At 42.0% G+C, this 25912-nt stretch overlaps 1 protein-coding gene across 5 annotated transcripts in view; it reads right to left on the reverse strand.

Annotated features, from left to right (window-relative positions):
- Positions 1–66: 66 nt before the first annotated feature.
- The window catches only part of fryb (furry homolog b (Drosophila)), a 51915-nt gene continuing 26069 nt past the window's right edge, over positions 67–25912 (reverse strand). Inside the window, exons 17-67 of one of the 5 annotated variants that reach the window (XM_067608262.1) lie at positions 25682–25789; positions 25392–25518; positions 24603–24716; positions 24276–24440; positions 23924–24010; positions 23548–23807; positions 23147–23336; positions 22632–22756; positions 21795–21852; positions 21290–21381; positions 20840–21012; positions 20476–20636; positions 20260–20370; positions 19966–20120; positions 19550–19649; positions 19238–19409; positions 18420–18676; positions 18180–18326; positions 17699–17867; positions 17454–17544; positions 17242–17315; positions 15805–15955; positions 14973–15076; positions 13676–13767; positions 13452–13545; positions 13077–13296; positions 12725–12876; positions 12244–12431; positions 12015–12109; positions 11691–11889; positions 11378–11599; positions 10995–11193; positions 10758–10855; positions 10327–10497; positions 9745–9885; positions 9437–9622; positions 9126–9290; positions 8688–8762; positions 8406–8576; positions 8165–8173; positions 7543–7737; positions 7185–7322; positions 6882–7096; positions 5547–5751; positions 5239–5388; positions 5013–5111; positions 4803–4886; positions 4439–4456; positions 4095–4205; positions 3365–3600; positions 67–2953 (exon numbers count right to left, since the gene is read on the reverse strand). In XM_067608262.1, the coding sequence (XP_067464363.1) occupies positions 2695–2953; positions 3365–3600; positions 4095–4205; positions 4439–4456; positions 4803–4886; positions 5013–5111; positions 5239–5388; positions 5547–5751; positions 6882–7096; positions 7185–7322; positions 7543–7737; positions 8165–8173; positions 8406–8576; positions 8688–8762; positions 9126–9290; positions 9437–9622; positions 9745–9885; positions 10327–10497; positions 10758–10855; positions 10995–11193; positions 11378–11599; positions 11691–11889; positions 12015–12109; positions 12244–12431; positions 12725–12876; positions 13077–13296; positions 13452–13545; positions 13676–13767; positions 14973–15076; positions 15805–15955; positions 17242–17315; positions 17454–17544; positions 17699–17867; positions 18180–18326; positions 18420–18676; positions 19238–19409; positions 19550–19649; positions 19966–20120; positions 20260–20370; positions 20476–20636; positions 20840–21012; positions 21290–21381; positions 21795–21852; positions 22632–22756; positions 23147–23336; positions 23548–23807; positions 23924–24010; positions 24276–24440; positions 24603–24716; positions 25392–25518; positions 25682–25789 (7378 nt within the window). In that variant the 3' untranslated portion in view covers positions 67–2694. The remainder of the gene's footprint in view (positions 2954–3364; positions 3601–4094; positions 4206–4438; positions 4457–4802; positions 4887–5012; positions 5112–5238; positions 5389–5546; positions 5752–6881; positions 7097–7184; positions 7323–7542; positions 7738–8164; positions 8174–8405; positions 8577–8687; positions 8763–9125; positions 9291–9436; positions 9623–9744; positions 9886–10326; positions 10498–10757; positions 10856–10994; positions 11194–11377; positions 11600–11690; positions 11890–12014; positions 12110–12243; positions 12432–12724; positions 12877–13076; positions 13297–13451; positions 13546–13675; positions 13768–14972; positions 15077–15804; positions 15956–17241; positions 17316–17453; positions 17545–17698; positions 17868–18179; positions 18327–18419; positions 18677–19237; positions 19410–19549; positions 19650–19965; positions 20121–20259; positions 20371–20475; positions 20637–20839; positions 21013–21289; positions 21382–21794; positions 21853–22631; positions 22757–23146; positions 23337–23547; positions 23808–23923; positions 24011–24275; positions 24441–24602; positions 24717–25391; positions 25519–25681; positions 25790–25912) is intronic. The other 4 variants (XM_067608263.1, XM_067608264.1, XM_067608266.1 and 1 more) reach the window with 4 other exon arrangements.

Below are 25912 nucleotides of genomic sequence, written 5' to 3' on the forward strand. Positions count from 1 at the left end.
TGTAGCTCTACTTTAAAATGGAAAAATGTGATGTGAAGGGCTGCTAAATGAAATCCAGAGGAAAAACAATTTTGATATGTTTTACTTTGACACCAACTTGTACAGAGCATCAACTCAAAACAACTTCACAAAGGCTGTAAAAGTATTTACAAGGTGGAAAAAAAACAACTACAGTCTTCATCTAAAAAGCTTTAAAAATGTGCAATTTCTTGTTTGGCATGCACACACACGTTCTCCCACACACAGGAAAAACAAACAAACAAACGAAAAAAAAACCAAAAACATACCCGCATGAGCTTAAAGCTCCCTTTTGTACCTCATACAAACATATCTTTCAGATAAAATATGATTCTGTTAATAAATATTTCAGACACTCCATACAGTACACAGAAGATGCATGCATGGCAGTTTGATTTAGGAGAACAAACATCAATATAAAACCTAAGTCGAATGAGTGTTGATTTATAGCGGATCAGATATAAATAGGAAAAAGATTTGTACAGCAAAGGGGCAAGTAACTGCTAGAGGGGAAACGGAGTGTGGGGTGTCACAAAAAAAGGGCTGACGACAGGAAGTGTTCGACTTCAGTAGTAGCGCAGGTTTTGTTTTGAACATCAATGAGTGCTGAATGTCAGCATTTCCCTTACGTGTAAGGTAACTACAAACCACACACAAACATATGCTACAATGGTTGTGTGCCCAACTATTAACAGTATACAGACAGAGACAAAATATTTGTGTGTATACATGCACCATCCTCTTGGCATGTGAACGCATAAGGTCAACGTGTTACAGTGTAGGACAGTGAGAATTATACAGTGTATACACCCACTAATGATGCTAACAACTAGCCACAGAGGAGTGTACGACGTGCACAGATAATGGCATGATTAGTCTACCGATGTTTACAACAGTAGTCAGAAGACAAGCTTGTTCACTGATACAGAATATAAACAGACAAAGGGCAGCATAAGGAATTACGCTTAAATATCCTGCATCCGCTCTTTGTCGATCAGTCTTTTCAGTCGGTCTGGAGAGGTCAGACTTTTTAGGGCGCAAAAGGGATGCTAGTACAGTAGAAAGCATTCAACTGGGTCATGCATTGCACAGTTTCCTCCAGAGGAGGTCTCAAAACAGTAGACACAATAAGGAGAGAAAAGTTACTCCGGCTTTTGGCTTTTCCTTCTCAGTGAAAGTGACAGCCTTTTCTCTCACGGTAACAAAACAAACAGTAACATAACCTCCTTTTCTGTAACATTTTTAAAAATCTAATATCAAAACTCCGTTTAGTGCAATAGCGAAAACTTGACCAGTGATGTCACGGGTAGTTTCCTCACAGTCTCTGGTGATACAACCAGCAAACTAGGTCCTTCCTGAAGGAGGCAGCAACAGTCAGTAAGTTCAATCAGTTCTTTGCTTCCTCTGGGAAGCAAGTTAGAAATCCGAGCTAAGAGCTTTCACAGGTCCTCATGTGCAGAGCAGATCAAATGCTGAATGATGACCATCAAGCAGAACTTAAATTAGGAGCACATCAATTTTACAACGTATAGCCATAAAGCGAAGCTGGCGCTCGGATATAATCACATCAGGTCATCTTTAACAGCAGGCAGCAATCTGTAGTGTCCAGTGGATTCAGTGACGCATCCCATCATGTCTGGGATATCGGTCACTGTTCTGTAAGTGTACATTTTTTCAGGTATTTCTGTCTCAACTTCACAGAGGGTTAAGCTCTAAAAGTCCTCTGGCATGGAAAAAGTTTAATGTCTCAGGTTTGGACGTCTGACGGTTCATCATTCAGGAGCCCCCCTACTTTCAGTAGGGGCAGGGCGGCGTGCCCCACCTTCCCCAGGTAGCGAGATAAGGGCGTAGCGGCTCCACCGAAGGAGCAACAACAACCCCATGCTGCAGCCTCTCCTGGGCTGGTGGGACAGGGTGGGGGAGGCGGAGGAAGGGGGAGGAGGGAGGAAGAGCGTGCAGGGCCATGGGTTAAGACCATGTCGGGGCCTGGGTGTAGAATTGGGGATTGGCTTGAGTGTTTGTATGGAGAACGGGGGAAATGGGGGAGATGGGAGCCCTGAGGGGCAATGGGTGATGCGTTTGTGTCAGAGTATGTAAGCAGGGTGGGTTCTGAGGCTACTGTGGGGAGCGTGTTAGATGTAACAGATGATCTCGGGTGTTTGTTGCTGTGTAAATGTAACAGTGGTGAACTATGTGATGAGTGTCCTCTGAAGGGATAATAAACGCCAGTGTTCTCATCAAAATAACTCCTGCCTGGCTCTTGTGTGTGCGGCAATGTAAAATCTTGTTGGCCTGGTGTGTCCGAGCAGCTGTGTGATGAGAACAGGTTTGGGGGTTTGGGAAAATCAAGCAAAGAGGTATCAAAATCTGCAGTGGATGAGGATGAGGAGAGCAGAGAAAGGTTTGGGTCATGGTGTGAATATGGTTCGGGTGCTAGTGTTGTGCAGGGTGGTAGCCAGGAATATGTCTGGAGCTCTGCAGCCGAGGAAGCAGACAGACAGGAGGAGGCAGCGGCCATGTATGTGGGTGCTGGGCCTCCTCTGTAAGAGCAGACTGAGATGGTGCATGGTTCAGCTGCAGCGAAGGATGTGGAGGTGGTTTTGGAGGGGTCGCAGGCTGTAGCGGCAGGGGAGGTAAGGGTGGGGATGGAGGGGGCGGGGGGCTCCTGAGGTCCTGTCAGAGACTGGTCCCGGACGCGCTGGAGTCGGGGAGGTAGGTTGTGACGACCCGGTAACCCTGGGCGCGGCGGATCATGTCGCGGATCTCCCCGTTGAGCTCCAGCAGCTTGGAGCAGATCAGGCTGAGGTCCTGGCGGGAACCGACCAGAGCGATGGTGCCCGTCTGGCCCAGCGTCTGATGGCGAAAGTAGACATTGAGCAGTGTCTGGACCTCGCTCTCTGAGCTGCCACCAAACACTCCGTTGGGCCATTGCCTCCTGAAACAAGATAAATAAGAGCAGTTGTACCGATGTCAGTGTGACAGGTGGATATAAAGAGAGCGCTGCGCTGTGTGTGCAGGAGCAGAAAATACTGTATGTTGTACATGTGTGTCTTCTGAAGAGGAGAGCAAGAAGAGGTGGTGATCTCATGTTGATGTATGTTGGATAAGAACCATACACTTGTTTTTGATTAGGTACAGTATTGGACTTTATTGATTTCTGATAACAGCAGTCAGTGTTGCAGCTATAGAGTATGAAGCAACCGTTTATTTTAACAAACACACCACTGATGTTTCAGACTCTTTCCCGTCCTACTAAGAATAAAATTCTGAAGGAAGCAGTAACAGTGACATCTGGTAATCTTTATCTAGTGTAGCATGCAGCTTTATAGACAAAAATGTTACTCACCTGCACTCCTGGATGTAGCGGACGGCTTTGGTGAACTCATGGTTTTTAAGGCACTCCAGTATGGCCTTCACTGCTGCCTCAGAGGTGGGGAAGCTGGGCACAACCATGGCTGCCACCTGACTGGCGTGCGCATGAGTGTGGGCCAAGTGTTTGTGTTCCAGGTCGCTGGCAACAGCTGCCTCCGCCGCCTGCAGGCTGGTCTTCAGATCGGTAAGCTCTCGAGACATGTTCAGCAGCTATTAGGTGGGAGGGAAACAGACGGTGGTTGAGTGCATGCATGTATGAGAGCTTTTATGTAATCACAGATGAAACATTTATAATACTAAATTCAATATTAAAGATTTATTTTACCAATGTTTTGTTCAGGTCAGTGGCATTTTAAAACATTTAGTAAAGATCACAGACCTTTTTTTTTTTGAAAATAACAAAATTTGAGGCTTGTTTGTAAAAAAATATTGGTGAATATATATAATTTTTTAACTCCCAAACATTGGTATTGACCTAAAAATCCAGTATTGGTTAGGCTTTTGTTGCTATCAATCACAATGACTGTGAAAGTGTCACATTTTTCACAAGCAACAGTCAAACAGAAAAACATCCACAACATCTGTATATAATCCATTTGATTCTGTCACATTACTTTTTACATGTGTTGCTTGGTTCTTGCTTCTCATAAGAGCCTGCTGTTTTTCAAATTGAAATTACGCCTTTATGAATTATGACCTCTTACCTCAGGCACAGAGCTGATGGCATGAACTTGACCAATGAGCGAGCAGTAGGACTGAAAGAGTAGAAGAAGCTGGAAGTGCAGCTTGTAGAGCCTCTGACAAAGCTCCAGTTGCTAGAAGACATTAATGAAGAAACAAAGTCAGATTCATCAGTAGCAGAAGACACACTGACACTATGGTACAGTCACAAATTCTCAACAGTACACACCACACATACACACACATGCGGAGGAACACAAACACACAATAACATGACTAACTGATTATCTCGTGCAAAGTAAATTAAGAAGTTTATTAAAAAAGGGATCTAAGACAGTGAAGTGAAGAAACTTTTAAGAGAACTTACTGCAAGAGACTCCATTTGCTAGACAGCGAGAGAGCATGTTAGGGCATCAGAGTGAGGTGAGAGGAAGACAAAGCGTCAAACACATGCGCAGCACAGTATAAACCACGAATATACACAGTCAAGCTACTGTGAATTAGTGAACAGTGTATAAAAACCCAGCCACTTCAAATTCAAATTAGTCCTTTTTGGCTAGGGTAAGAAAGGTAACACAGAAAACGTGCAAAGAGAGCAAACATTTCAGTGTGACAAAATTGTAGAGAGTCAAAGATATGAAAGCACGGATGAGGAAGTTACCCAGATGTTCAGTGTGTTTGCCTGTAAACTCTGGACTTCAGTAAATAACTTGTAAGCAAGTTGCCCGTACCTTCTCTTCTGAGTCTCCAGGCTGGCAGGTAACCACACTGTCACCGGGGCACCTGGGAAATGTGTCCTTACAGTTCCTCAGCCACTGAAGGACAAAAAAAGAAGAAGTGAGAAAGAGGAGGGTTGATGAATATTTTGTTAGTCACATATTTGTATGAAAGAAAAACATCATTTAAATAATTAACTCAATAATAAATATAGGTTGAGTTACCGATACAGCAGCCTCCTCTTTGGTGTTGTAGGTATCCAGATACTCCTGCAGCTCCAGCGCACTGAACTTCATCTTTTCAAGCAGACCATAAGACATGATCTGGAAAGATCGACAAGAAGAAGGAGGAGGTGAAAAAATGAGTCCAGACTACCAAGGCAATTCAATCAACATAATCAATAACAGCTCTCCCCGAGTCAATTACTGTACGTCTGGCAGCAATACTCACAGTGTCGGCATCGATGTAGATTGTTGGACAATCTGAACATGTGGTTAGCATCTGTGAGGATCTGAGAAACTTTGATCCGATGCCCCTTAGGCCCTCTCCGAGGTAAGTGGCAACATCAGTCGTCAGGGTGCAGAATTTACCCTGGATGTTCTGGGAATGGGAAAAAAGGTTGAGGAATTATTGTACTGTTGCACACACATGCATGTAAATCCTACTGGGTATAAGCTGTTGTTTGATGCTTAAATAATGAATACAGAGAAAAAAAGTCACAAGCAGAAATGAGTTCAAGAAAACATTCTGTGATTTACCTTAAAGAGAGATGAGAAGACTTGGAAAGTGTAGACAGCACAGGACCCATCTGAGTCTGTCACAAGCTGGTTGATATGACAACGCCACGCCTCCTCAGCATCGTCACACACTGTGGGTTGGAATGCTGCCAAGATGGCGGAGAAAAATGGAGAGGGAGGAGGAGGAAAACCAAGGTCTTCCAAGTCATCTACATCATCACGTAAGCTGTCGTCATGGAAATGGGAAAGAAATGGGGGCACAAAACAAGGTTTTGATACCTTCACAAAAAAAAGGTTTTTATATCAAAATCAAGTGCCCGGCTTTCTCATGGGAAAATATGAGGTGGATAATGTAATAGATTCTGTGCCATGTAGATGTGGTTATCTGGTAGTGTTTGTATAAAGTTGTTTTTCAAAGCTAATCAAATATATGAGTTACAGGGGGCAGACACTTCATACACAATACACAATATATGACAAACACAAACTGCAGCAATAAAGAAAAAGAATATTCAGACTACGGATGGGAGAGTATAAGGTTTTATCTTATATCTAGATAAAAACACTCGATTTCCATTATCGGGATAATTGTGAATATCCTCACATGAGCATGAATATCCTCATGAGTGACTTGAAAAAGCTGTGTAGCTCACTAATGTAGTCCTAGTGGTTCCCTGATTTATTTTGAATTGCTATTTTCCACAAGGGGGAGCCCACGTCTTTCCAGTCATTCCTCACCATGGCTGAAGGCTTGGAATGTGAATGCTTGGATATCAGGTTGATAAGTAGATTTTTTCATTGTGATTACCTGCTGGGTGTTGGCAAGATTCTGAATCTGTCCTTGTTTGTTTTTCACTAAAAAATAATGTTCACAAAATAAGATTTGTGTCATATGATACACCAAAAATATTTGTTTCTTAACAAAATGTAAGGTAAAGTGATTCCAGTATGTTTTAGTGCCATTTTTAAGAGTTTTAAACATATTTTGATGATTATCAGGATAACAATGTTAATCGCAATTATTTTGGAATTATTTTGAAGTTTTCATATCATCCCATGCCTAATTCATACACTTACTCTAACAAGCAGGGATATGACATCATATACAGCATGTAGGGGGTTGACAAATACTGTGAATTTACATGCAACCTTATATTACCCATGTATGTAGCACTGTTTCTATTTAGTGATCTAGTTGCTTCAAGGTTTCAGCCTATTGTCAGCCTTACACTGTCTACACAAACATTATGGTTTTCCAAACAGATTAAAATAAGTGTTTGAGTGCAGTTTAGCGCAGGTTTAAATTGTCACTCAATCTGCCAGTTGATAAAAGGTTTCCTGTTCTGTCACATTCACCTGGGCAGACAGTTGGGGTCTAGAAAGTCCAGCGGTGGTTGGCAGTAGTCTGCGTTGAGCCTGTGGTCCAGATTGGCCAGCTGATCCTGAGGTTGCCCCGGCAACTCAAGGGTGAAGCTCTCACCACAGTCTGAGCCGTGAGGGAGCTCATTTGTGCTCAGTGACAGTTCGTCATCCTGGGCCTGAGTGTCCTCATCTTCACCGCACACCCTCATCTGAGGGGACAGAGATGATAAGTTACAGCTGGTAACGGATATATCTGTAGAAATATGTATTTGTATGTTTATGTGTATTATTCCTCACATGTAGGCCACTGTGATCATCATGGAGTGCTCCCTGGCCCGGCGTGGTGGCATTGAGAGATTGTGGGTCAACGGATGTGTCGCAAGAAGTAGATAGAGAATCAGTGTGATTGGTCTCCTCTGATGGAGAGGGGTTAGTCTGGAACAGGAAGTCAGACCAGGGACACCACCGTTACAATTGTATGTGTACATACACACACACACACACACACACACACACACATGGAGAGAATAGGATTTTAAATTTTCATTGACTTATTCTGTCAAATTAGGTAATTACAACAATTTTCTCAATTGAAAGGTTTTCAGGCTGTAGTGGATGTTAATGTTGTACTGATCCAACAGTTAATGCTACGCACAAGCTGAGAGTGAGAGAGGCTCTGGCTAGTTGAAGACTCCTCTTCCTCTGAGGACTCGTCTGAATCGTGAGGATCCTCGTGACCCAGACTGGGAGTGCTGCCTGAATGCTGGCTCTCCTCCAACAGGTCACCCAGCTCTGTGCTGTCCAGCGATCGCCGACGCACACCCCAATTAAAGTTATCGACAGTCTCACCCTAGATAAAACACACATATAAACGTTGGAAGACGAGGGCCGAGACAACGGTAGCAGTGAATTTCACTGCTGTGAGAAGAACACTCATGTCACAATAATGAATGGTTGCTGTCTAAGAGCGTCTGATGACAAGCATAAGATGCAAAATGAACTGTTATTCATGGCATAAAAATATGCTGGAAAGGCGGTTTGCATTCAATATGATTATCTTTATCACATAAACATTTTACAATATCATTTATCTCCATTATGCCAGACAGCGAAATTGTCAGAAATGTCGTTCTGCAACCAAGCTGTGAGAGCAAAATGAAGCACGATATTCCTGTTTTTTTTTTTTGTTTGTTTTTTTTTTAGTCGTAAAAAAAGAAGCCAGCAACACCACAGCGCTGATAAAAGCTAATGTAAGTGCTAAGTGTGAGAGACCTTACCTGGAGCTCCTAGGCAGCGAGGGGGAGAGAGAGAGACACAGAGAGTTAGACAGAGAGAGAGACAAGGAGGAGAGACAGAGAAATACGTTTCAAATATATTGATGTTGAAGAAAGACAGGTGGATAAAATGAAACTTGTGTTAAAGGTAAAAGGGAAGGAGAAAGAGAGTGCTATAAATCAGTAACTGACAATATTTTACTCCAACAGCAGTGAAACAATAAACTCCTTCTGCACATCTCACCTCTCCGTCCTCCAGCTCTACATCCAGGAAGTCAAAGTCTCGGAAAACCCTGAATTGCTGCTCGCTGGCGGTGTCATCCAGCGTGTCCTCTCTGGTTCCGCCCTCCTCTGATGACACACCGCTCTCTCGCACCTCCATCATGTCCAGGTCACCGCATGATGAGAAGATCACCTGATGAGAAGGAACAAAAAAGGTATTTAATGAATGATTTAATGAATGATGTTTGAATAAATTTGTTCACCATAAACAAGCGGACATTACAGGTAGCGTAAACAAGCTTACAGATGGGTTCTTGGTGAGTCCAACTTCTTGTCCACAAAGAGACAGAACATTCACCAGCTTCTCTCTGGTTCTTTTCTACATGAGAAAGACAGTGAGAAATAAAAGAGTATTAATCCAAGAGGGCATTGACATAAACTCAGTTGTTTGTTGTCAAATTTCCTTTTACTTGGCTTGTTCATTTTTAATTGCTTCAGAAGATCAAATAACCATAAATCAGTTGAGAGTTACATATATACAAAACTATTGTAAATGCTATTCAACTTGGGCAAGTATCTGCAGAGGACTTTGATGTCAAAACAAAGAGGGTTGTGAGCCCGTATGTCATTGGATATATCAAGTAGAGGTATTTTTGGTTGCCATAATATTACAACAAATGTACTAAAACTGTGACAGATCAAATAGTTTGATGCCTACCTTAATGGTAGGGTCTAACTCTACCTGAGATGACTGTGGTCGCCTCCAGCTGACAGGAACCAGGATGGTGTTGGAGTTGGATCCGGAGGAGGTGGAGGAAGTACTGCGGGTTACAGCCATGGCTCTGGCCTTCCCCTCTCTACCCCCTGAACCCTGGAGCTCGTCAAACCGACGCCCAATCACTGGGGTCTGTCAAGGAAAACGAGAGGCGGACATGTAAATGTTTGAATGGTTTGAATATCACAAACATTTATGACATCTTATCTCTAAAAAGTATTGTACTGTAAGTGGATGGTGGGCACTCTAAAGAGCTTCAGCAACAGTTTCTTCCTCACCTCAGAGATGTCAAAAGTGAAGTCCAGTGTTTTACCAGGCAGAGCCTTGGCTGAACCGTCCCACACCCTGCTGACCTCCAGGTTGGAAAGGTCACCCTGCGTGTGGCCGTACACCGGATGAACTAGGCTGGCAGAGCGCGATACCACCAGCTTCAAGATGTTTAAGGCGTCCTTCCAGTGTATTGTCTGTCAAATCACATGTCATGCAGCATAAGAGACACAGTAGTGCACACTTTATATCACATAATAACACACAGAGTAGCAGTGGAATAAGCTTAAGCTTACACAAAGTACTGTAGGACACTTACCTGGACAAACTTCTCAATGGTTTTTGTGACATCAGCATTGAACTGTTTCACTTGTACAGCGGTCAGGTCCATGTGGCTGAGCAGACAGTAGATGATCTGGAGGAGAGATTGCTGCATACTGGGAAGGCCCTTATCCAGCAGCTAGGAGATAAAGAGTGACAGTCAGTGAGCGACAAAGCAAGCAGCCACAAAATTTGCCTTGCTTGTAAATGTCAATCGATGTAAAGTTACAAAAGTTATACTAGACTTAAGGTGATTGCATCATCCTTTAACCAACTGCCAGATGACTGAACATTGCCATCTTTCAGCAAAATATCAATATGAACTATACACATGAATGGACAAATGGACCACTTGCAGTGCTTTCCTTGATTTTGTTTTAAGCTTTCAAACTACAAGATTACGGCATATATCATAGAAACATTGTTAACTTGCATCTTAACTATCTAAAATCTAAATTTGATATCCTAAAATGCAATGAGCCAAATATTTGGTTGTATATTCTTGTAGCAACCCTCGGGGAAAGCTAATCATGTAAACCTAAAAATAAGGTATGCATAATGCATATTCATCAGCACGTACCTCAGCCATATAGGTGACCATGTTGAGTGTGATGTCAGAGAAAGCCTCGTGAAGGTAGCGGCAAACCACACTGACCCAGGAGAAAGGGTCCCGTGTGTAGGAGCGTGTCTTATAGAGAGTCATCACATGGGCCAAATGGGACAGCTTTGTGTTCTTCTCCACCAAACACACCTGAGGGAGGGAAATAAAACGATAAGAGAGAGAGGAACAGGCAGAATGTGATGTTTTTATAAGCCCCATGGGCTTTTCATCTCACCTCAAGCATTCAACTTTGCATCTTTTCTGCACGTTTATTTCTCATGGCTGTTTTTCTGACAAGCTTGCTTTAATGTCTAATAAAGTCTGACCTAACCTAAAAGTAAACTATCATAAACCAAATGATACTCAAGTAAGCTACTAAAGTAAAGCTCAAGAGAAGAACTGAATGGTACCTGTGCGATCCTCTCAGCGCTCTCCTTACAAAACTGAGTTGGATGGCCAAAGTGCTGCACCAGGTGAGGCAGCAGACACAGCACATTTAGAGGGAAACCTGCAGAGAGAGGGAAGGCTAAACTTCAACACTACCAGGCATAAATAAAAACTAGACTTTGTCAGTGACTGAGCTAACAAAGATTTAAAAGATCATAAAATAATACAGGATGAGAATTACTGTGATCCGCAGTGCCTACCTATAGACTGTGAGCTGTCAACAACAGGCACGCGGGAGACTGGTGTGAGTTGGCAGAAGAGCTGCAGGGTGAGGTCAGAAGTGGCCTGGGAGGTAAAACCCTTCAACAAAAGCTGCTGAATCCCAGAGAAACCGCTCCACCTCAGCTGAGCCTGCAGCTTCTCCAGGCGTTCGCGGTTCTCTGCTCTGTCTAAGGGCACCTGGGAAATAAGGATTTTTTAGTTTAACTGAAGCTGGAAAGTAGTAGCGTCCTCCTGAAATGCATTTTTTTTAAAGGTAGACAAAGTCATGTAGCATGAATCATTGCTAATACTGCACAGTGCTGATAGCTGCTACAATTACATACATTTCCCCTCTACAATCAGTAAGTTTAATCTCATCTACCTTTGATAGGAGCTTGTGAACGAGGCGAAGTGACATCTGATATTCAAACTCAAAGTCTGACTCCATGAGTGACACTGCCACCCAGAAGACTGTGGCCAGTATTGATGAAGGATGGGAAACATGAGCAGGATCCGAGAGAACGCTGGGATCAATGCGATTGGTTGATGATGTGCAGGACCCAGGGGTTCTTCCTGTTCGCGAAAGGCCGTGATTGTTGCAGGCCTGTAGATTGAAAATAAAATATTAGTGAAATGTAATGTATTCAATGAGTCACCTCAAGCATTATGACTCAGCAAGAATCTTCCTGTCTTGCCTGTATGCGATCCAGAGTTGCACTGCGAGGAGGATCACTCGACTGGTAGCCACACTCGCCAAATTTCTTGGGGACAGAGAAGGAGCGCTGGTGGCGTTGTGACGACAGACCAGCAAATCCCGGGCCCGGGAAGTTCAATTGGCCTGTGCTCTTTCTGTTCATCAGTTTGTCGCTAGTCACAAAGTCTGGTGAAGACGTCCTATGAATCAGACACAGCAAAAATGATTAAAGTGAATATAGTTGAGTATGGTTTCCATGGAATCAAACTACCAGGAATGACATGAGTTTGATCAACATAAATGCTGGCTAAATTCAGAGTCCTACCTGGTTAGAGCTGCCATAAGGTCACTGTTTTTTAGACATTCTGCTAGATTCACCACCACTGACTCCAGCGTCAACAGCACCTCCATCACATAGCCCTGAAACACAGACAAGTCGTTGAATTGAACAAGCATGCGCATCATCACCAACATGGTTGCAGGTTAAGCAGGTTAAGGGTGTAAAGTGCTGGAATAGTTCTCTCATAAATGTCCTTAATCTTATTCTCTCTTACCTGCACCTCATCTCCGTGTTCTCCCACCACCTCAACCAAGCGTGACACCAGGTCAGAGACAGCGTGGTTGTTGATTGGCTGTTTGAGGGCTCTGAAGATCTGGAAAGAGCGGCCAGCATAGTGACGTGAGGAGCTGCATAGAGCCGTCTGTAAGGCCACATCGCTCAGCTGCTGCTCCAGGTGGAAGTCTGTATAACAAACAGGTACAAAGACACATAAAGATACACACAAATACACATGCAGTGGTTTGCCATCAGTAAGTTACTACTGCATTTCTGGAGATTACGGATATTACTTTTAACAAATGACATCATTGTTTAGAAGATTTGCAGTCTATGTCTGTTGGATTGGAATTCTGGTGGATTGCTTCATATACTTCATATACTACATGAGATACTTTTAAAATAAGGTTGTTGGTGAGCCCCTATACTACTTGTTATTCAGTGAAAGAAATATGGCACAAACATGAGAGGTTTCTCACCCGACTTGGACTCCTTGAAGACAGAGACGACGTGGCGTAGGAAGTTGGAGAGCTGCTCTGTACTCTTGGAGTTGGGGTTCTTCGGTGTGATGTCCTCGTGCACCCACAGCGGCCCAAACGCTCTGAGCAACAACAACACAGTACTCCAAGCACTGTATACCCACCACCGGTAGCACCACATATATGTTACGCAAGCACTTAAATATGTGCACTACTGAGAGATTTTCACGCACGCACACACACACACACCCGTGCACTTCACAAACACACACCTACTTGAACATTTGTACAACAAAATCCAGCAGCACCGCCACTAGAACTGCCCGAAACATTACCGGGGGGGTCTGCGTACCTGGTGGAGAGGAACTCAATAAGTTTGTTTGTCTTCTCGTCGTTCTCATTGGGCGTATCTTCAAGGTCCTCCAGGTCGTCAGGTGTTACGAGGGGCAAATTTCCAACACTGCCCGCAGTGCTGCCGCCACCCAGACTGGCAGAGGAAGAATTGGAGGTGGAGCTGAGTCCGGAATCCACCACTGGAGATGCCTGCCACTCTCGCAGGAAGTCAGGTGCATCTGATGACAGTATACAGAGTATACAGAATTAAATCTACTGTTAATATATTACACTGCAGCTGTACCATGTTGTTATGTACTGTATTGTTTCAGCACATGTTTTCATCTGTTTTCCTATGTCACAGGATCACTAAATTAGTGTATTTTCTACTTACGTGACTGTTGATACTCTGTGTGGTAGCTGGATTTAATGGTGAGAGTCTTGTTATCACTGATCTCTCTGGTCAGCATCAGTACTGAGGCTATTACCTGTAAACACAAAAAGGCGATGTCTTCAGTGGCTAGGGTATTTATCTGAAGCCCTGTTGATGGGTGCACAGTGTGAATCCACTTTTAACTCAGGCTAAAATGGCAAAAATAACAAGTACACTGCTCTAACCTGGAAGTTGTTGTTGCAGGAGAGGGCAATGAGAAGGTGGAGAAGGAGACGCTTGCTGTGTTCATAGACCTCTGGTCTGTAGTGGTCCAGACCTGGCCAGTAAAATACATATTCAGTAAGACAAGGACAGGATTAGACAGAGAATACTGTGTAGTGACAGGCAGGTGCAGATGTATAATAAAGCAAAATAAATAAATACCTTTTAGATTTTAGCTTGTAATGATGCTGACATTTGTACATTTGATATATATATAGATATATTAAGATCATTTTAATATTGCTAGATACTGTTGCTGTACCCAGAAATGTTGGTTTACAGTCTCTTAAATGTCTACGAGTGCATCAGCTTGATGTGCTTCAGTGGTTATGTGCTATGATAAATCCAAACCAGATAGCTAGTATCTCCTGTTTTGTAAGTACAGTATGCATGTTACTATGAATAGAACATTTATGCCGATTGCCTGATATCAGACATAATTGTCAACTCGTTACAGAATCAGTCAACTCGGCTTGGTGGAGTGGGCGGATTTCAAAGGTCTGGATCCAGGCAATTATGCCGATACACAACCAGTAAAAAAATCAGAAAACAACACATCTTCAACAGCATTGAATTCTTCAACAGCATCATGTGCACAGTGACACAGCTGCTTTGATGATAATGAGCAGCCTTAACTTGAGGTTAAGTATGTTGAATATGCAGAGTAAGTAATAAAATATTTCTGCACAGCTGACAGGCTAGGCATGTGTCCACATGTTAGATAATAAAGTCGTAATGCAGGCCCTGGGGAATGTCTGTGTCTGCGGTGACACAAAAGAACGGTCTGTCCTTAACTGCGCCTCTGTGTGGGATGGAGATAAAACCTCAAGCTGTCACGCTATGAGCTTATTGGACGTCACAGAAAAATACCTACACACCTCAAGATTATTTTTGTGTGTGTGTTTGTGTTTTAACACCCACTTTGGAAAGACACAGAAAGATGATGATTTTAGATCTTATCTTTTTAGTTCAAGTTCCTTTAAATTCACCACATGCTCCCTCAATGGGAGATAAAACTGGCGGGAGAGTTCAAACAGCTGATCAGCAAGCTAGTCCAGTTTTTCATAAAGGTATATCACTCTCTAAAATATAATATCACATACAGCTGGTCAAAATTCACATGACAGGTACATTTAGGCTGTGTGTTTTCTTTTTTCTCACTCTTCTTTCCGCTGCCAAATTTTCACGCTTAATCAGTTACAGGCTAGAGGTATACCAAAACTGAGTTATGTGTAATATGTGTATGTTCTGTACTCCTACCCAAGAAGAGGGCATGTAGTAGCAGAGGCAGGTGTAAAGCCCAATCTTCTCTCACGCTGTGGTCCACCACCATTTCAGTCATAAAGATCACTGCAATGTTACACCTGAGGATCAATAGACACACAAAGTTCACAACACAATCAACAATACTTGCTAGAGTGTCCAGGAGGAGTAATACCTGTCAGATGTGAATCCTTTTCAGTGGCTGGTTCAGTTCTCTGATAGTTCAGTATAAAGATGTAATTATAGGTTAACTTTAATCAAATCAGTGAAAGAAAAAGACAAATACACTCAAAAGAAAACTTGTTTTCCTAACTGGTTTTACCTCTTAAATTTACTGAAGTCATAAAGAAGATGTGTATTAGCAGGTTAAAGGAGGTGCTTGAGACAATTAACACATGAATTGTGGGAAAAAAGTGGTTTCCATTAATTCATTCTAGTCTTATACTAGAAACAGTTTTTGTGTATATCTTGCTGGAATTGTGAGAACTGCAGATACATCATTGACTTTAGAAACTCTTGTATATGCATCATAAATCTAACCTGTAATTCCAAGACAGACATATATAATCTCATTTGAAGTAATGGTTTTTGAAGTGTTGAGAGAGATGTGGAAGATAAAACAGCAAACCCCTTTTAATATTCATTCTTTACATACTAGAGACGGAGTAAGCTGGCTCAGTTTCATTCCGTGCTGAAGTTTATCAGACCATCTGTGAGGAGGTGTGATGGGTATGTGTGAGAGAATACCTTGCTCTGCTGACTCTGCGGCTACACTGCTGATAGTAGAAACTACTATCATCGCTCTTACTGTGAGTCTGTTTGTGTGTACCTGTGCAGTGGTCCTCTAGGTGTGATGGTTTCAGGCAGGTAGTCAACCAGAGGAGCCCAGCAGCCTCCGTTAACGGGCATGGGTAACGGCTGAGGATGGTTGGTCTCCAGAACGCCCAGCAGCCAACCGGCATATGGTGGGAGTGGGTCATCTATAAAAACAAAACAATCCCAAGATTTAGTCAATAAAAATATACTTAAACCTGATTAAACATCTATCACATAAATGCAGGACATGCAGGCATCTCTCGCTAAACTGATATCTATTTAAAATCAATTTAAAATACTCAGACCATAGACTGTTAGTACAAAAAAGTCCCCAAACAGCTCATGTTACAGATTACTTAACCACACCACAACAGCTAATTAAAAACCTGTGTTATTCCAAACACGAGTTATGTCACAGTCCAGGTATTTCAACAACAATGTGGTTCTTCAGCATGATAGTAGCTGTTGACACTACAGTTTTCAAATACACTTAACTAATACAATACTATATTTTATTTTCATTTGGTAAGTATAAACAAAAAGCACCTTTTTGTCTACACATAGGAAACAGAGTGAGGGAATCAGAAGGGAAGCAGAACCTTTTGAAACGCACTTACTGTAATGACAAATAAAAGTAACGATTAAACTAAAGATTTCATATTATGTCAATGGTGTTTTGTCTATGTGTATTGATGTTATGTTTCATATGCAGCTTACAGGAAAAGTTCCACATTTTCGGAAATAGATTCGGATTTCCCAAAATGTCTTAAAATGTTTCCTTTAAAAACAACAATGTATATCCTGAGTCACATAATGACATTCTACTTAAAGTGCTTGATAACATAAAACAATATGTAATTATCATGACTTTACAAGAGTAAAATATTTGTATCTGGTCAGACGCTGGCTTGGTTAAGTGATTATGTCCCCTGCTCAGAAAAGACAAGTCCGCTTTTTGAGAAATAGACCCACCCTTGTACTTGGCTGGGTACAGCCCTGCTTAGTCACATGAGGACAAGAGTGGCAGACTCACGCCTGGAATCCCCCTAACACAGATGCTTGCTAAAGATAGACCATCACTGTGGTTGAGGTTGTATCTGTGTCATAAGGGACAGTGGTGGGCCTTGGCTCGAGTCCAAATAACATATTTGATATACACTTACTACTATGTGGACAGTTTTTGTTTCATGGTCTAGAATCCCTGTCAGTTTCTTTACTCTAAAAACTGTCAATCTGTATATTTATGTCTGTATGGAGGGAATTAGAGATGATTATCATAAGAGTCTTAGGTTAAAGTGGTGAACATTATGTACTGACAAGAAGAATCCGTGTCCTGGAGCTCTTTCCAAATAACAGACGGCTGTGAATCCCTCTGTGCTGTTTGTGAGTACACACTGTACAAGTCCAGCAAGTTCGTGCATTCATTCTCATGAGAACCAAGACAACTTACTCTTTTCATCCTCGTAGGAGCCTCCAGAGCTGTTGCTGTAGCGAGATTCCAGTCTGTTGTGAGCCCTGGCCCTGCTGAAACAAAATGCATGATATTACAAGTTAAATTTCTAGATTTACACAGTTGTATTCCATGACTGAAAAGTCTGCATAAAAAGATATCTTTTTGCCAAACTCCAGTCAACACAAATATAAAAATGTATTAATACTTACCGCTCTTCACTCTCTCTAACCAGCTTGTTCTCATCTGTGTCTGCCAGGTTGTCCTGACCAGCCACCACAGTATTACTGCTGGAGGTGGTGCCTACACATGAGACATTTCAAAGATAATCTTCAGAAATACAGAACAGTCAACCATCCTTCTGTAAAAAAAATCTGTCAAGTTCAAACTAAAAGTCAATGTTGAGATTAAATTATCAACTGATATCACAGAGTATAACAGGGACTTCTCCTCTCACCTGTCTGTGAGGTCGATGCTTTGTTGCTGGCGGCGAAACGGTAGAAGGGAGGGTTGTCACAGTGCAAGACCACAGGGTTGACTGGGTCAGTCTGCTGCAGCTCAAACAGAAGCTCCTCCATAGTCTGGATGGTGTTGTTGCGACACAGGTAGATCACCACCTTCTTGATCTAAAACAGATACATATATATCAACTGGAGATACTGTGTACTTCACATTATCTCTGCATATTTTTACAATATTTTTTATTAAGATTTATTTATTTTTTGTTGTGCCTCATCATGACATGCATGACCCAGTATCTTTATAGCAGTCACTGAAATATCATTATACTGTATATTACATTACTTTACCAGTAAATCACTAAGAAAACAAGGATCTTCTACAAGGGTCATCCAAATTCAATTCTAGAGTGAAACAGCTTTCAGTTTTCATGATTATGACTATAGAGCAGTGTGCTGGTGTGTGTAGACTATACTTACATAAGGCAGCAGTGTGGTATCACTGCTGACTCCACACAGGCTAATAAGGAACTGCAGGGTGATCCGCAAGTTGTTGCTCCACCTCTCGTTGGACACCAGAGCGTTCCAGGCGCTCTCAATCTCTGGACCAGGAACCTCATCTCCATACTGGTGATGCAACAAGGAAAATTCAGTTTAAAGGCAGAGTTCATTGGGAAAGAAAGAGTGATTTCAAATACATGCACAAACACTGCTTCCCACCTTAGCTGTCATGAACATGAGGTTGTTGAGCACCAGCGAGGTCGCCTGCAGGGAGCCCCAGCCGTTACCTCTCAGACTGGGGCACAGACCCATGCTGTGTGCCTGCCCACGAGGTTCTTCCTCTGGTGTGCAGGGGCTTGAAGCAGGGGGGAGGAGCCCCGTGTCCACTAGCTCAATGTTACTGAGCCACGGTAGCAGGTAGGACAGCATGATCTGTCTGCCGTTGGAGTGGGTGGTTGGGAAACGCTGGCTCACCTCTGCTCGGGCAAAAACAAAGTCAAAGGAAATCAAATCAATTGTAAGTGCCCTGAGTGCTGAGCATTCTTTAAAAGGTGTTCAGTAAAATCAGAAATTCAGCAAATGTCTCAGGGAGAAAAATGATCTTTTGGATGTTTTGGCTATGAGGGTTTAAAGAGATTGAGCTGCTTTGGAGATCATCTTGTCTGCTTCAATGGTTAATAGGCACTCTTGAAGCACAGCTGACACTAATGTCACAAAAGAACAGCATTTTGGGAGCACGTTTGCTTCCTTAATTTAATATCCAGTGTTTGCTGTTAAAATATGATAGAGTGGGGAGGGTGTTGGAGCCTCTATTTACATCTGGGTCAGCAGTTAGGATGTACTACTTTCAACAAAACACATCTAATGGGTTTCTATTCTTGGCGCTGTTTCCTGCACTTTGGGTGAAGTACTTCTGTATCTTGTTTTCACTTTCCCTGTATAGATCTTTTTTTTCATTATCCTTTCCGACACAGAGTTCTACAAAAGAACTGACTACATAACCTGTGTACAGATTCACCCTGAAGTAAAGTATTTACCTGAGAAGAGAGGCAGAGTGAGCTCCGGGTACATGCTGGCCAGCTGGATGGAGAGTTGAGATAAGTTGACGCTGTACAGGGGAGGCAGGGGGCCGTGTGTGCCATACAGAATGTTACCAGGCTTTTGCTCCACCATTCGCTTAGAGTACGCACACAGCTTAGACTCCAGCACCTGCAGACATATTATATATTCTTTACAGTCAAAATGCATTGTCATGATTCGGCTTCATGCTTGTGTTCTATTTTTGATGAATACATATTTATCATTTGAGCTGTGTTTTTGTCTTCTGTGTGCTGTATGAGTGTATGTACCTGCATCAACTGCATGGAGATCTCATATATTTCCCTACTAGTGTCTGAAGCCTTGAATAGCACCAGATTGAGCAACGTGACTAGGTCACATGGGTAATTCCTGGCAAAAAAAGGAGAAATGGTTAATTGACATTTGGACAAAAGCAGAGTGGACAGTATACAGGGAATCACATTTTAACAAAAAGAATACCATGTATGTACAGTTCTTTTGTAAGTACATTATGAAAAAAAACATTTTCAGCATGCTGCATAAGTCATTCTCAATATGTTATTTTAATAATAATAATGTGACAATTTATTTATTGAAATTTTATTTGCACCTAAACTCTCAAGCATGGAGGTCAGAAGCTATACGCGGTTACTGGAGCAGGTGGATCTTCAACAGAGCAGATTTTGACAAATGTATGATTCCCTACCTGTTACCGCAGACAGTGGCGATGGCCTTGAAGCAGCCAGATGCCAGCTGGTACGATCCAGTGAAGCAGCGGTCCACAGCCCAGTTGAACAGATTGATTTGGTCTGGGTTCAGTTCCAAGAGCAGGATGACCACCTCACACCCCAGACGGTGCACCTAGGGCAAACACGTTTTATCCACAATTAGGAAACAGCAAAAAAGAAGCATAACAGAATAAGCAAACTGAGATTCAAATAACTTATTGCGCTAAGAAAAATATGCATGTTCATGTTAGAAAATTTCAAACCTGACGTACCCGTATGTCATGGCAGGCCAAGATGTTGTCAAGCCATTTGTAGAGATAGCCATCAGTAGAGAGTCCCACATTGTCAAAAACCGGACCACAGCACAGAACTGCTGACATAGCCTAGGTGACAAAGTTCAAAATATAACAAGAGATAACTAAAGTTTCCACTAATGTTTCTGTAGAATACAATAAAAGGAATAAAAAAACACAGAGGGTACTGCTTACCTTGAGAGCGCAGTACTGGTAGCGAGTGATCTGGTGGTTGCGGTCACTGTAACGATCAAGGGGAGTAAACATGACACTGAAGGGTCCGGCCCATTGGCTGAAGAGGATGAAGAGATGGTGTCTCAGTGACTGCTGAGGGAAGAGGAAGCGCCTGTGGTGGACTGCAGATTGAGTGTGAGAGAGAGACATGGAGTGTCAAAATAGGAGACAGACGTTCATATGAACATTTGAACACGAGTATTTGTTCTGAGAGGTGTGTAAATTTAGTTTGTGGCAGCAGAAGACTGCTAAATCTGCTACTAATGAAAGACCAATGTATTATAAATAAAAAATAATATCATGAAAAAGTAACAAAATGATTTACCAGGAACACACTGGATGAGATTGGCCACCATCCCACTGAAGTGGGCTCTGATGTCTTTAAGCACATCCAGTTCCTTTTCATTCTCAGCCTCCAGAAGCATCCGGGTTAGGTCCACATACTCAAGGAACAAGGCACCCAATGCCAAGGAATCACGCTCCAGTGCTCCATTAGTGCTACGGAGGAGAAGGAAATCTAACTTTGGTAATCCTAGAGATCTTTTTTTTTCAGCAGTTGAGAAATCACAGAAAGAAACTTGTGAGAAAAAGTTGTAACAATAAAATGACTGATGGCTTGTAACTCCCTCAACAAATATGTGTATATATCAACAGGGACAAACATGAAGCATTATGTTGCATAAGCAAACAGCAGTAGCGGAGTTGGTGTATATAGCATAAAGAAGACCAAAACCAAAACAACTAGAAAGCACTACATAGATTAAATGTGTGCTACCTGTCACTGATAACTCCTGCATTCGCCAGCAGTTCAAAGATCCTCAGCAGCTGCAGCCGGAGAAGATCCCTCCTCTCTCTGCGTTTCTTGTTCTGGAGGCAAACAACACAAACAGGTCTTCAATTTACTGCTATTACATTTTCCTTAAGTTCTTAAATAAACACAGTAAATTCTGCTGTTGTAATTTAAACAGTGTTGTTACTTAAATTAGTTAAATATACATATGCAGTTTTGTTTATACCTGTAAAACTTTAGTATTTCCATTAGGAGTTTTACATGAACATTTCATTCATTGTAATAAATAATAATTACTATGTATGAGTGTACACTACATGTAACATGAAAGATATACTTCTACACTGTGTTAACTGGTGACTCTGGATTACCATTATACTGAATTTACCCAATTTCCTATCTGGGTTAGGGTTAGGGTTAGGGTTAGGGTCAATAAAGTTAATCTCATCCTGTTTCAGTGCTGCTCCCTCTTTGTGTTTGTGTGTGTTACCTCAGGCCTACGTTCCAGTGCTTCCTTCATCAATGGATGGAGTTCTTCCACTAGCTCCCTGTAGAAACACAGGATAAAAAGGGGTAAAAACCAAAAAAACAACTGATTTCTTCATTGCTGAATGAGACTGATCTTCCTTCCTCGTAGATAAATGACGGACTGACATGAGAAAATAGAATGGTTTGTAACAGATATCTATCTTGTGCAACCCGAATGTCACATGTCCTAAAACCACTAATCCTCAAACACAGTAATGTTAGACAAATTTGTCTGGGGAGACCTTAATCTCTTTAATAACAATGAGCACCCTTTTGAAAAACATTTCAGGTTAAAAATAGTTAATCTCTTCAAAATGAAATACCTCCTGTTCACAATGGAACCTCTGTCCTTTAAAAAATGCGATACATCTCTGTCCCTCTAAGAATTCCTTTCCTACATCAGTGACGCCGTTTTGTTTTTCTTCTCAGAATGTCAGAGAGGCATGCGGCTCATCTCAGTTATGAAGAGAATGTACAGATACATGGGAATAAGTAATGGGAGAGGGGAGCGTAAAAAGACTAATGAATCCCGTCTTTCTTATGTAAGAGATAAGAACCAAATCTAGCACATCATCCATTTTCTATTGTAATCTAAATCTATACAGTTGTCACTCAGGCTTTGTGTGTTTATTCTCTACCGAAGCAAAAGCTCACATCTTTTATGATTCTTGAACAGTCATCTGAGAATTATGTGGCACCCATAGTTGGTAAAAACAATATTTAGCACTTGACTCAAGTCGGAGTTTAATGATGTGAGCTGTGAGTAACATTGTATTTATAAATGTTCCTGTGTCAGTACCTGAAGACCAGAGCATTTGTGCATCCAAAGCCCAACACCAGAGACTCTGTGATCTCCAGACTCTCAGCTCTCATCAGTGGGACCAGCTGTTTTAAAAGCCAAGCTACTGAGGGAGTGCCTATCACCTGTGTGATAAAAAAATACAAAAACACAAATTAATAAGAATGAAACATATCAAAACCATACATATTCATACTTGAGGGCAACATTTAACAGCCTTAAACTGATCCAAAATTTACAAAAGTCTTTTTTTTTTCTACTGGGTTGGTCAATATTTGATAGGCTTTATGCTATGACAGTGTCAATATGAATCTCTACCTGAGGATTATTCTTCATAATTTAGACCGTATTCATCATGCATCGGGACAGAGCAGCAATATATAGAATATTTTCCCTGACTATTTGTGCCATTCCAACACTTTAAGGATCTGGTAACTATTAACTAATCCCATGCAGTACATTTCTAGTTCCCTATATCTTATATGAACCCTACTCTCACACAAACAAACACACACCTTGTTGTCGTAGGTGACGCTGCCGTCAGGCGTGGTGGCAGTGATCTCTGGAGTTGAAGCTCTGAGGTGACCGGGGGACATGATGCTTGGCTTAGCCACACCGAGACATAGGATCAGGTAATTGCGCCACAGAGAGATGTAGCTGTCGCTGGAGCCAGCTGTGCTGGTCTTCTTGGCATTTACTGGGCTGCTGTAGAAAGACAGGTGAAAAGGAGAAGGGGTAGGTGGTCAGATATTTTAATCTTTCGTAGACTCGTATAATTTGTTGTATGAGATACATGATCAATTCTATTGCCATAAACATTTTTCAGAGGATTATTTGGTTTTGGTTATTATTTTGGTTATTAAATTAACATTTAAATGCCTAAAAAATACAATAAAATGAATATGTGTTCATGTACTTGGGGTCAACCAGTGGCAGTAGCAGCTGTAGCCGTGTGAAAGCGTAGGGCCAGGCGTATCCCAGAGCGATGGGGCAGTGTTTGGGCAGATGCTCCTGCCGCAAGAAGATGTGCAGACAGAGCACCCAGGGGTCCTTCATGCACTGGGCGAAGATCCAGACATGGCTCGGGCTTTTCACGTCATATGAGCTGCTCACCAGTCGAGCCGTCCACTCCACCAACCACTGGAGGTCAACATGGTGGCTCAGTGGTAAGGTGGACTGAGGGAGAGAGGAAGAATTTAAGAAGTGACCTGGAAGGTTGTGTTATAAATAATTGATCTGATGTACTGTGCTGTAGAGAATAAAATCAACACTCTTTTCACAAATATACTTACTGAGTCAGAAACAGCCACATGAACAAAGCTGTCCATTACAGCTGGGCTCAGCTGGTCCATGACCTCTATCATGGGTTTGTCATCATCCTAGAGGGGAAGACATTTATAGAGGCAGCTATTTTTATAGCAGCGTCATACAATGTGAGAGAATTCACAGGCTGCATATGCTGCATCTCTAATCACGATCAGACTGCTTTACTTCTGTCCCACTGTTTTCATGTTCCTTCCTCCCAAATTTACCACCAAATGCTTGTTTCATTTTGGTAATATTTATCTTTCAACTCTGCTTTGTCAGTCACTTAAAATCTACATGAGTGTTTAAATAGCTGGTGAATATTGTCTTGTGTTGTACCTCAGCGTGTCCCAGAGCTGTGAAGAGGCAGCGTATTTCTCTTAACACACCAACTGCCAGCTTCCTCGTGCTGATCTGACATGAGCAGAGGAGCAGTAGAGCCAGGCCCTCGACCGCATGGAGTACAGAGCAATGAGGGCTTCGATCTGGCAGTCTGGTGCTGGCCTGATGAAGAGGGAAGACAAAGAGGGAAGAGAAGTTAGTCAGAAAAAACATTTTAGAACACTGAAGAGCAACAAATACAACCGCATTTCACCTTGTCTGACATGTAAGTAAACGTGTAGTTACAGTACTGGACAAGTGGCGAAATTGACAAACCGTACAAACCTCAACTCCACCTCGCATCTTCCCCTGGAGCTGCAGAGCTAACCTCCACTGTGTGAGCAGCTGCAGAAGAAGCTTTACAGATGCATCCTGCAAACCCTGATGTGTGTCTTGGACCTGGAAGAGTTTGGAGAAGGACATTTATAGAATGGCTGCACATGTTGGTGCATGCTGTTAATTCAGAAAGGAAAACAGTTATGAATCACTCCAGTGGCATTTTTACTGATAGGCCTCCTGTAGCACAAATGATAATTTTCAAGTGTAAACTACATCAATCTACTTAGGTCATAAACCATGGAGAGAGAACTAGAGGCAATGTTTTATGTCTTTTGGTTAAAACAATTCATATGCACATAAAAAAGAGGCACAAAAGTGCTGTGGTAGCAACCTACTTTGAGGTAGACAGTTTTGTATTTACATATGTGTAAATTTGATCTGGATTAAAAAAGAATGAAAAGAGGATTCTCTGTAATTCTGAATCAATTTTTGCTGGTTTAAACTAGTAATGTATGTTTTTTATGATATTTCAAAATGTGATTGAATATGCATTAATCAGTGAACAGTGAAAAGTAGTAAAAACAGCAGCAAAACAAGGTTTTTTTTTCTTTTTGATGATTTAAGGACCTTAAGGCTTATCTTCTCAAACTGTGTTACTATTTTCCTGTTCAATAGTGCTTATCAATTATGTATGTGCACAATAAATCAGCATAGTTCAACCAATGCAAATGCTGCATATAATCTTTTACTGTCAGTTGTACTCTCTAAGTAGCTGCAGGTCTCTGTCAGTTATACCTCACGCAAAAGGAAATGTGTGTAACCGAACAGGACGTCTTCCCTCCAGTCTGAGAAATCGAGTAGCAGGCTCTGCAGGGAGTTCTGGGAAATGAGACGAAGCTCATCGTCCATGTGCACCGTAAGTCTGAGGGATAGATGACAACATATGAACAAAGTTGAATGAATAAGATATCGCTGACAGATATAAAAACCAAATAACCAAATTAACTGATGAAGTTGTACGACTTCATTAGCATTTTACGACATGTTAGCCAGCAAGAAATGAAGTTTTCCCGTCTCTAACTCACCGTGAGAGCAGGTCAATCAGCTCAGGTTTGGACATGCCATCAGGAAGGATACGAGGAATGGCAGCCACACATGTCCTGAACAGGTCGATTTTAGGCTTCCTTTCACCACTGTCAGAGATGGAGTAGGACTTTAAACATGCTAACACTTATTCAGAAAACAATCTGCTTGAACAAGGAAAGTTGGCTGTTTAATTTCATTTTTGCAAAAATGATAATTTGTCAGGCTATGTA

This window comes from Thunnus thynnus, chromosome 13 (assembly GCF_963924715.1).
Source record: "Thunnus thynnus chromosome 13, fThuThy2.1, whole genome shotgun sequence".
Lineage (NCBI taxonomy): Eukaryota > Metazoa > Chordata > Actinopteri > Scombriformes > Scombridae > Thunnus > Thunnus thynnus.